The sequence below is a fragment of the Helianthus annuus genome, chromosome 7 (genome assembly GCF_002127325.2).
Source record: "Helianthus annuus cultivar XRQ/B chromosome 7, HanXRQr2.0-SUNRISE, whole genome shotgun sequence".
Taxonomy (NCBI): Eukaryota; Viridiplantae; Streptophyta; class Magnoliopsida; order Asterales; family Asteraceae; genus Helianthus; species Helianthus annuus.
In genome coordinates, this window is record NC_035439.2 from 144,191,569 (window position 1) to 144,203,286 (window position 11,718).

An 11,718-nucleotide genomic window follows, 5' to 3' on the forward strand; every position below is an offset into this window, starting at 1 on the left:
CTCGTTTATTTATCGAGCAAGAGCTTGAGCATAACATGTGAAGCTCGTCAGGCTCATTGAGCCAATGAGCCTTATCGAGCCTTAGTGTAATATTAGTTTTCAGTAACATTTAATAACATTTACCCCTTATTTAAAGTTGTATGCTAAATGAGCCGAGCTGAGCTTATTTAAACTTGTTTACGAGCCAAGTCCGAACCTAAAAATAAGCTTGTTTAGTAAATGAGCCCGAGCCCGAGCTTCACTTATCGAGCTTGCAAGCCTAAACTAGTCTATTATTTATATTATTGTTATTTAATATATTGATTAATAGATAATAAACGAGCCGAACCCGAGCCGAGCTCGAGCTTGAGAAATTACCAACAAGCCGAGCTCGAGCTCTGAAAACAAAGCTCAAACCAAGCCGAGCTCAAGCTTTCACAAGTTAATCGAGCTCGGGCTCGACTCGGCTTGACTCGTTTGCATCCTTACGTAACGACACAGGTCAATAATAAACAGTAATAAAAAAAATATAAAGAAATACACACATTGAGTCAATTAAATAAAGTAGTATGATTGGGGGACGGTGTAACATCATGCGTTTTAGGCCTACATTGCATTATTCCTGGCTAAAATATCGGTTTTCATTTAGATTCAGATTCAAGCTTAGGGGCAATTATGTCATTTTACTTATAAGCCGTGTTCCTACGTTGCCGTATGTAGATGTCTTGTTGATCACTCACTTTAACCTACATTAAAGTTACACAAATAATGAAATAATTTAAGTGAAAGTGTTTGACTTTCTGCAGTTTCTTATCCAATCAGTTTTTCAACAAATCACAACCCTACACGTGGCCAACACTGTCTATAATAATTGATACCTTTCTTCCAACGCTCCTCTTCAATTTGTTGCAAAACTTTGCATTCATCAAAATTGATTCAAAACCTATAAAATCTGAAGGAGGGTGAGGGTAAAATTGTAATTTGCAACTATGGGTAATGCTTTGAGGTTTTTGTATGGTGAGTGTTGTTCAAAACCAACTACTGGTGGTGCTGCTGGTGGTGGTGGTGGTGGTAATTGGGTGAACCAACATGTTCATCATGGTGTGTCAACGTCTACGGATAACGCCGGTGTCTCCGCTCTGGCTCGGGATATCCGCCAGTTTGAATTGACCTCCCAGGTACCATCAACCATCAAATTGAATTGTTTACGATAGGGGTGTGAATTTCCGACACGACCTGAAAACCTTACATGAACCTGATTCGTGGGTTTGGTTTTAGTCTATATGGGTTCGGGTCAGTTTTAGGTTGAACCTGCGAACCCGTTTAGCTAAACGGGTCAGGTTCGGGTCATCCCGGTTGGGTTGGTGGGTTGACACGTTTAACCCATTTTTGTTATAATTATATTTTTTACAATATGTTTTATGTCAAAATTAAATTATAACTTAAAAAGAGAAATTGACATAAGATTTTATAATTTAAATGTGACTGTATAATATACATTTGTGTTTTTTAAGTAAATTTTAATTTACTATATTAATTTGCGGAAAAAAAAATTAAACAGGTCGTGTTTGGGTCGACCCGTGAATATTCGGGCCATGTTCGGATATGTATGACACAATTTTCGGGTTCGGGTCGTGTTTGGGTTCGTCTAAAATTTTCGGGTTCGGGTGGGGTTGAACCCGCCAACCCGTGAACATGACCCGATTAGCATTTAGCACCCCTAGTTTACAACATGATTTGTAATTATAATATGATTGTGGATTGTGATTGTAGGTTCCTGAAGGTTTGAGTAAGCATGTGGTTTCATCTAAGAAAGCTCAGTCTAATTGGTATAGTTTCTTACACCTCATATTTCCGGCATTTGACTACATGGGTGGAAGTAGAGGGGGTCAAGAGGGTCAACTCGGTCACATGAATTTGTTGGATTATTATATGTAAATTATGGAATTTTTTTAGAGAAAAATGGGCCATCTGGTTGATGACGCCTGATAAAGAAGTTCTGGTTCCGTCAATGTTTCATGCTTGCTTTTTTAGACGTATAATTTTTACTTTTTATGAACTCAAGGTATACCAAACTTTCTGAGGCATGGGCACAAACAAAACCTCCCCCAAAGTCACCTCAAGAGGTTTCCAAGCTTGTCATTAGCACCTTAAAGAATCACAAAAAGGCTGACGTCGAGGTCGGTCATCTCTCGCTCTCTTCTCTGTGTGTGTAAAACTGTAAATTAGATGAGACAATTTCTGCACATCGGGCCATCGGTGTCAAAACATGTTGGGTTAACAGGTTGGAATTGATGAACCGAACACACCCTTATATATTTGTTTGTGTGAGCGACATCAATCCAACCTGAACACACTTAATATTATGCAACTAGAACACGCTGTGTGTAACTCGTTTATCTAATCCAGTTGTCGGGTTGTAATCAAGTTGTAAACGGGTTAAATAGGTCGTAAGCTGATTGAAAGTTGTAAACGGGTTGGCGAGCTAATGTAAATATAATTCACTTGTATTGACCTGTTACCCAACCTCTTCCACCTATTGATACTATATAGTCTATAAATGTATTAAAGAATCCAGCACAAAACTCCAAATAGTATACCTTTGATGATCTTTGTGCAGGGGTTGTTATCATTTTACGGTCTCCCGCTATCTCAATCTGCGGTTGAAGTCACCACAGGCCCAGCTCCACCAGTTGCCAATGGAGCCAAGTATGAATTAAACACACTTCCTGTAAGAATTTCCAAGTCAAATCTTCAATTTCTTATACCATCTTTACATATTTTGTTATAAACATGATGTGAAATCAACTTGAGTAAACAAAGGTGGATGAAAAGGCGGTAGCAGACGGGGATACAGTGACAGTTTACGTTAGTACCTTAACTCCCAGAGAAGCAGCGTGTGTTCCACAAGCCGTACAAGTGGCAGCAGTAGAACGGGCCAAAGCACGGGCTCAAAGGAACTACACCAAGGCAGATGCACTCCATAAGCAAATTATTGATGCGGGCTATCGGTAATCCACCATCCTGTTGCCACCAACATCATCTAACTTTCATAATTATGAATGCTAAATAATGCAGGATGCTAAATATACAATTATGAATGTTAAATGATGCAGGATGCTAAATATACATAATGAGGAGATTCTAGCCCGGAAGTATCGAATTAGACTACGGTAAGATGCTTGGTAATGATCAAAAGTTTTATTTATTTATTTTTTTTTTTTTGGAGTTAACTTCCATTTTGCTACCTGTGATTTGGCCATTTTAACGGTTTGCCCCAATAGTTTAAAAATAGCCATTTTCCTCCCTGATTTTTCTAACTTGTCGTCATTTTGCTCCCCGCCTCTAACTCCATCCAAAAAATCCATTAACTAGAAGGGTATTTTAGTAATTTTATAGATAAAAGCAAGGGCATGTAAGTCTTTTCACCTAAATAAACCTATAACTTATTTATTTATATGTATATAAGTAATTCTTTTCTGATCCCCCATCTTTCCAACCACTCTTTCTACTGGCCACCACCATCCACAACCATCCACCACCACCTGCCGACCACGACTACCGCGACTTTTAACTAAACGTTTTAATTGAGTTAGAGCCAAGGAGTAAACTAACGAAATACCCCTACTTTTAGTTGAACGTTTTAACTGAGTTAGAGCCAGGGAGCAAACTGGCGACAAACTCGAATGATCAGGGAGGAAAATGGTTAATTTTAAACTATTGGAGCAAAACCGTTAAAATGACAAAACCACAGGGAGCAAAACGAAAGTTAACTCTCTTTTTTGTGATGAATAACGGTCGTTAAAAATGGAACAGGGGAATAGATGCACCAGAAAGCGCAATGCCTTATGGGAAAGAGGCGAAAGAGGAACTGATTAGATTGGTTGTGGGGAAGTCTTTGAAAGTTTTGATCTTTGATGAAGACCGTTATGGCCGTTGTGTTGGTGATATCTATTGCAATGGTGTCTTTGTCCAGGTAGATCTCAAATATAATTAAAAATATTCTATTATTTTATTAAGCTTCTATTTAATAAAATGATTTAAGAGGTTATATGATATTAACAATACGCTTTGAGCGTTTCGTTTTTAGGCTAATTTTTATTTTACTTATTTGACTTTTCAAGAGACGTTAAAACATTAGGGGCACTATACGAACCCAAAACTCATGTCGGACTTAAAACCCGAACAAGACTCGCATGTTCACAAGTTGACACGAAACGAGCTGTTTAACTTGAACTTCATTTTATTTTATTTGCATATTAATAATCTAAAATTACAAATTTGCTCAGTTTTTCAACATTTAAATATGGTAGAAAATACCCAACCAACTTAAGTTATGACACTAAACACATGTTTTCAAATATAAAAATGTAAAGGTTAGCCTGTAAACCTGGCTAAACTGAAGCCGACCCATTTAGCTAAAGATGTTCGTGGGCTCAACCTGACTCACCCCTAGGGGTGCAAACGAGCCGAGCTACTCGCGAGCTACTTGAGCTCGGCTCGAAAAAAAGCTCGAACGGGCCGAGCTTAAACGAGCTTGAGCCCGAGCCTAAAAAACAAGCTCGTTTAGTAAACGAGCCCGAGCCCGAGCTTCGCTTATCGAGCTCGAGCCGGCTCGCGAGCCTAATCGAGCTTTCTGTTTATATATTTTTTATTAATATATTAAACATATATTTATATAATAATAATTACCATTTATATAAATATAAAAAAATAACTTAATTATATGTATAATAATAATTATAATTAATATAAATTAATTAATAAATACAAAACGAGTCGAGCCCGAACCGAGCTCGAGCTTGAAAAATTACCTTCGAGCCGAGCTTGAGCTCGAGCCTGGTCGAGCTCGGGCTCGGCTCGTTTGCACCCCTACTCACCCCGATCCATTTAGACTAAATAGTAAACACTAGCCCATCATGTCGTGTAATAGACTCTCACCCCTAGGAAACAAAATACGGTTGCAAACATGAAATGTGAAGTCAATTTTTTTATGAATATCGAACAGGAACGGATGTTGAAGAAAGGACTTGTATGGCACTATGGAGCTTATGACAAACGACCGGAGCTAGAAAAGGTAATATAACAACCTCTTCGTTTTCTGTTATTTGATCGAGCAATATGAAAACGGCTAACTTGTTTGTAACAACAGTGGGAAAAAGATGCTAGAGATAAGAGAATTGGGTTGTGGGCTTCAGCAAATCCTGAAAAACCATGGGAATGGAGGAAGAATCGTCGTGAACAAAGATAATTTATAAGTCAACCATAAAACTCTCAGTTGAAAATAAGTGTAACCATTTTTATGAGAAAACAAAGAGGTGTAAAAATGTATCCATGTGTTTATTACATTCTAAATTATTTTATAAAAAATAGTTAAAATATTGTACTTTTTGTAACTGAATTATTAGTAGTTGGGTATGAAGAGATGGATTGTTAATGTAGGTATCAGTTATGTAACTACTAACATAGCAACTCCTGAAAATAAGTAATGAAGTATCAAAGCTATTATATTCAGTATTATTCACTATTTTACAGTATTGTGTTGTATTATTTTTATAAAATTCTAAATGAGATTAAAAAGTGGAATGAGTACTAATGTGAAAAAAGCTTAAAACTTGTACTGAAGTTGAAAATAGATATTTAACGGATGGAAGTGTTAAAAAGTGGCTTATAAACCATTGAAACCAATCAAACAACCTAAGCCATTGAGTTAATACTTATAAACCAATGGAACTGCCCAAACCAAAGCAAGTAGGCCGGTTTGAGATCCAAACGGTACGGTTTTGACTGTTTAATGGTATGGCACTGTCCAGTTTGGAACCTGGAACAGAATGCGTAGCCAGAAGCAGAAGGTTAACCTTTATTATTTTAATGCAACAATATACTTCTAATAATATGTAGTTGTGACTTATGTATATGTATTATAATCATAAAACAACTTTATCATTTTAAAAGAAATAATACAAAATAGTGATTTTGAAGAAAATAAGAACAATCTTATCAAACCACCAAACTGGCCGGTTCACCCAGCCCTACTGGTTCCTTAAAACCGTGGTTAGGTGTTCGGCCTTGAATTTTTGTCAAACCGGCCAAACCGGACCGCTATTTAGAATTACAAGCCATTCGGTGCAGACTTGATAAAAAGTTAAAACCCGAAGCAGTAGTTTAACCTTTATTATTTATATGTTTAGATATATTTTTAGCATATGTAGTTATATATATGCATTATAATACAAAATAGTATGTGTATACTCATAAAGCATCTTTATCATTTTATTTAGAATATGTAGTTATGTATATGTATTATAAGTTTGAGGATCCTGTACATTAATCCAGAAGTGTGAGAAGTGTATTATAACACTATATAACACCATATAAACACCGTATAACACTATGTAACACTATATAACACTATGTAACACTATATAACACTATATAACAAATATAACACTATATTTTGTCTGATAGCATGTCTATGATAGATGTATAGTGTTATATATTGTTATATAGTGTTATATAGTGTTACATAGTGTTATATGGTGTTACATAGTGTTATACGGTGTTTATATGGTGTTATATAGTGTTATAATACACCTCTCACACTTCTCACACTTCTGGATTAATGTACAGGATCCCTACCCTAGTATCTGTATTATTTTTGTATTTGTATACGTATACCTATTATTTATATGTATTATACTCATAAAGCATCTTTATCATTTTAAAATATATAATGCAAAATAGTGATTTTGAAGAAAATAAAAACAATTAAATCAAACCGCCAAACCAGCCGGTTCACCCAAACCAACCCAACCCAACCCTACCGGTTTCGTTTGTTGTTCCTTAAAACCGTGGTTAGTTGTTTGGGGCCTATAACTTTTGTCAAAACCGGCCAAACCAGGCTACGAACAGCAATCATTTTTTTAAGCTTGATAAAAAAGTCAAAACAAGAAGGCATAAGCTTTATTTTTCGGCTTTTATAAATCATAAAATTGTTAATGTGATTTTAAACCCTGTATTATTACAATAATATATATGTTTTAAATAAATGATCTGAAAAACTTTGTGCAGACACATATTCTAAGTACCAATTCCATTTAAATAATATTTTATTTTACCAGCAAATGATGGAAAAGCAATCTTACCAAAGTATAATTTGCAGGTGACATAGATTCCCACTGCTTTTCTAGTCATTATCTGTGGAAACCAAGTAATATAAGTTAGTGGATGCTTAATTGGTTCCCATATAACCAACTGGGGTAGCCCAGTTGGCCACCGACACCCACCTCTTCCCAGAGGTACCGGGTTCGAGTCTTGGGAGTGGCATATGTCGCCCAGGGTAAGAACTCGGCATGGGGAAGTCACCGCGGAGCTAGCTTGGTCGGGTAGCGGCTCCCGGAGTGAGATCACTCCGGCGGTTAAGAGGACCGTGCATTATCCCCCCCCCCCCCCCCCCCCCTAATTGGTTCCCATATCATCAGAAACACAAGTTGTAGACTAAGGAAAGCATGCAGTGACAATTTACCGATATTGAAAGTAACAAAGACTATTAAGGTTTCAATAACTTGAATCAATTAATCAAACTAGCAGTTAATCAAAATCCGTTCGTACCATTCTGCCATCCATCATTGTCGGGTCGGTTGGTGAGTCAGCATTGAGAAATTAGGTCAAGCATATATGTTTCCACCACTCCTGGTCCTTTTTCAAAACCAATGATTTCTTTATTCTGCATAATAAACCAATCTTGTTTTGCAGCTACTCCTTAACTGCCTTTTACAATACCAGAATATCAAAGTCAAAATCAGAATCAAGAACGATAACTGCAGAGTTCTCCGCTCATCCACAAACAATGTGCCCAAAACGCATTGACCCGTTACCCAACCTCTTCCACTTATTGATACTATAGTCTATAAATGTATTAAAGAATCCAGCACAAAACTCTAAATAGTATACCTTTGATGATCTTTGTGCAGGGGTTGTTATCATTTTACGGTCTCCCGCTATCTCAATCTGCGGTTGAAGTCACCACAAGCCCAGCTCCACCACCAGTTGCCAATGGAGCCAAGTATGAATTAAACACACTTCCTGTAAGATTTTCCAAGTCAAATCTTCAATTTTTTATACCATTTTTACATATTTTGTTATAAACATGATGTGAAATCAACTTGAGTAAACAAAGGTGGATGAAAAGGCGGTAGCAGACGGGGATACAGTGACAGTTTACGTTAGTACCTTAACTCCCAGAGAAGCAGCGTGTGTTCCACAAGCCGTACAAGTGGCAGCAGTCGAACGGGCCAAAGCACGGGCTCAAAGGAACTACACCAAGGCAGATGCACTCCATAAGCAAATTATTGACGCGGGCTATCGGTAATCCACCATTCTGTTGCCACCAACATCATCTAACTTTCATAATTATGAATGCTAAATAATGCAGGATGCTAAATATACAATTATGAATGTTAAATAATGCAGGATGCTAAATATACATAATGAGGAGATTCTAGCCCGGAAGTATCGAATTAGACTACGGTAAGATGCTTGGTAATGATCAAATTTTTTTTTTTAATTTATTTATTTTTTTTGGAGTTAACTTCCATTTTGCTCCCTGTGATTTGGTCATTTTGACGGTTTTGCCCTAATAGTTTAAAAATAGCCATTTTCCTCCCTGATTTTTCTAACTTACCGTCATTTTGCTCCCCGCCTCTAACTCCATCCAAAAAATCCATTAACTAGAAGGGTATTTTAGTAATTTTATAGATAAAAGCAAGGGCATGTAAGTCTTTTCACCTAAATAAACCTATAACTTATTTATTTACATGTATATAAGTAATTCTTTTCTGATCTCCCATCTTTCCAACCACTCTTTCTACTGGCCACCACCATCCACAACCATCCACCACCATCCACCACCACCTGCCGACCACGACTACCGCGACTTTTAACTAAACATTTTAATTGAGTTAGAGCCAGGGAGTAAACTAACGAATACCCCTACTTTTAATTGAACGTTTTAACTGAGTTAGAGCCAGGGAGCAAACTGGCGACAAACTCGAATGATCAGGGAGGAAAATGGTTAATTTTAAATTATTGGAGCAAAACCGTTAAAATGACAAAACCACAGGGAGCAAAACGAAAGTTAGCTCTTTTTTTTGTGATGAATAACGGTCGTTAAAAATGGAACAGGGGAATAGATGCACCAGAAAGCTCAATGCCTTATGGGAAAGAGGCGAAAGAGGAACTGATTAGATTGGTTGTGGGGAAGTCTTTGAAAGTTTTGATCTTTGATGAAGACCGTTATGGCCGTTGTGTTGGTGATATCTATTGCAATGGTGTCTTTGTCCAGGTAGATCTCAAATATAATTAAAAATATTCTATTATTTTATTAAGCTTCTATTTAATAAAATGATTTAAGAGGTTATATGATATTAACAATACGCTTTGAGCGTTTCGTTTTTAGGCTAATTTTTATTTTACTTATTTGACTTTTCAAGAGACGTTAAAACATTAGGGGCACTATACGAACCCAAAACTCATGTCGGACTTAAAACCCGAACAAGACTCGCATGTTCACAAGTTGACACGAAACGAGCTGTTTAACTTGAACTTCATTTTATTTTATTTGCATATTAATAATCTAAAATTACAAATTTGCTCAGTTTTTCAACATTTAAATATGGTAGAAAATACCCAACCAACTTAAGTTATGACACTAAACACATGTTTTCAAATATAAAAATGTAAAGGTTAGCCTGTAAACCTGGCTAAACTGAAGCCGACCCATTTAGCTAAAGATGTTCGTGGGCTCAACCTGACTCACCCCTAGGGGTGCAAACGAGCCGAGCTACTCGCGAGCTACTTGAGCTCGGCTCGAAAAAAAGCTCGAACGGGCCGAGCTTAAACGAGCTTGAGCCCGAGCCTAAAAAACAAGCTCGTTTAGTAAACGAGCCCGAGCCCGAGCTTCGCTTATCGAGCTCGAGCCGGCTCGCGAGCCTAATCGAGCTTTCTGTTTATATATTTTTTATTAATATATTAAACATATATTTATATAATAATAATTACCATTTATATAAATATAAAAAAATAACTTAATTATATGTATAATAATAATTATAATTAATATAAATTAATTAATAAATACAAAACGAGTCGAGCCCGAACCGAGCTCGAGCTTGAAAAATTACCTTCGAGCCGAGCTTGAGCTCGAGCCTGGTCGAGCTCGGGCTCGGCTCGTTTGCACCCCTACTCACCCCGATCCATTTAGACTAAATAGTAAACACTAGCCCATCATGTCGTGTAATAGACTCTCACCCCTAGGAAACAAAATACGGTTGCAAACATGAAATGTGAAGTCAATTTTTTTATGAATATCGAACAGGAACGGATGTTGAAGAAAGGACTTGTATGGCACTATGGAGCTTATGACAAACGACCGGAGCTAGAAAAGGTAATATAACAGCCTCTTTGTTTTCTGTTATTTGATCGAGCAATATGAAAACGGCTAACCTGTTTGTAACAACAGTGGGAAAAAGATGCTAGAGATAAGAGAATTGGGTTGTGGGCTTCAGCAAATCCTGAAAAACCATGGGAATGGAGGAAGAATCGTCGTGAACAAAGATAATTTACAAGTCAATCATAAAACTCTCAGTTGAAAATAAGTGTAACCATTTTTATGAGAAAACAAAGAGGTGTAAAAATGTATCCATATGTTTATTACATTCTAAATTGTTTTATAAAAAAATAGTTAAATGTTGTACTTTTTGTAACTGATTTATTAGTAGTTGGGTATGAAGAGATGGAGCGTTATACAGTATTGTGTTGTATTATTTTTATAAAATTCTAAATGAGATAAAGAATGAGTACTAATGTGAAAATAGCTTAAAACTTGTACTGAAGTTGAAAATAGATATTTAAAGGATGGAAGTGTTAAAAAGTGGCTTATAAACCATTGAAACCAATCAAAAAACCTAAGCCATTGAGTTATAAACCAATGGAACTACCCAAGCCAAAGCAAGTAGGCCGGTTTGAGATCCAAATGGTACGGTTTTGACTGTTTAATGGTATGGCACTGTCCAGTTTGGAACTTGGAACAGATTGCGTAGCCAGAAGCAACAGGTTAACCTTTATTATTTTAATGCAACAATATACTTTTAATAATATGTAGTTATGACTTATGTATATCAGTATATGTATTATAATCATAAAACAACTTTATCATTTTAAAAGAAATAATACAAAATAGTGATTTTGAAGAAAATAAGAACAATCTTATCAAACTACCAAACTGGCCGGTTCACCCAGCCCTACTGGTTCCTTCAAACCGTGGTTAGGTGTTCGGCCTAGAATTTTTGTCAAACCGGTCAAACAGGACCGCTATTTAGAATTACAAGTCATTCGGTGCAGACTTGATAAAAAGTTAAAACCCGAAGCAGTAGTTTAACCTTTATTATTTACATGTTTAGATATATTTTTAGAATATGTAGTTATATATATGCATTATAATACAAAATAGTATGTGTATACTCATAAAGCATCTTTATCATTTTATTTAGAATATGTAGTTATGTATATGTATTATAATACAAAATAGTATATGTATTATTTTTGTATATGTACATGTATACCTAGATAGAGGATCCTGTACATTAATCCAGAAGTGTGAGAAGTGTATTATAACACTATATAACACCATATAAACACCGTATAACACTATGTAACACCATATAACACCATATAACACAT

General features: G+C 36.2%; 2 protein-coding genes across 2 annotated transcripts; both read left to right on the forward strand.

The window, feature by feature from the left end:
* The first annotated feature begins 870 nt into the window (after positions 1-870).
* LOC110869023 (staphylococcal-like nuclease CAN2) lies at positions 871-5,375 on the forward strand. Its single transcript, XM_022118313.2, has 9 exons — positions 871-1,157; positions 1,753-1,808; positions 2,045-2,159; positions 2,600-2,710; positions 2,803-2,990; positions 3,096-3,152; positions 3,796-3,955; positions 4,988-5,056; positions 5,132-5,375. Exons 1-9 carry the CDS (start codon positions 969-971, stop codon positions 5,228-5,230), a joined length of 1,044 nt encoding a protein of 347 aa, XP_021974005.1. The 5' UTR covers positions 871-968; the 3' UTR covers positions 5,231-5,375.
* Positions 5,376-7,716: 2,341 nt separating this feature from the next.
* Positions 7,717-10,768, forward strand: LOC110867109 (uncharacterized 38.1 kDa protein; the record flags this gene model as incomplete). Its single annotated transcript, XM_022116245.2, has 7 exons — positions 7,717-7,830; positions 7,953-8,066; positions 8,159-8,346; positions 8,452-8,508; positions 9,163-9,322; positions 10,355-10,423; positions 10,499-10,768. Coding segments are annotated over 7 exons (801 nt in total), but the record flags the coding sequence as incomplete, so codon positions are not given.
* Positions 10,769-11,718: the final 950 nt, after the last annotated feature.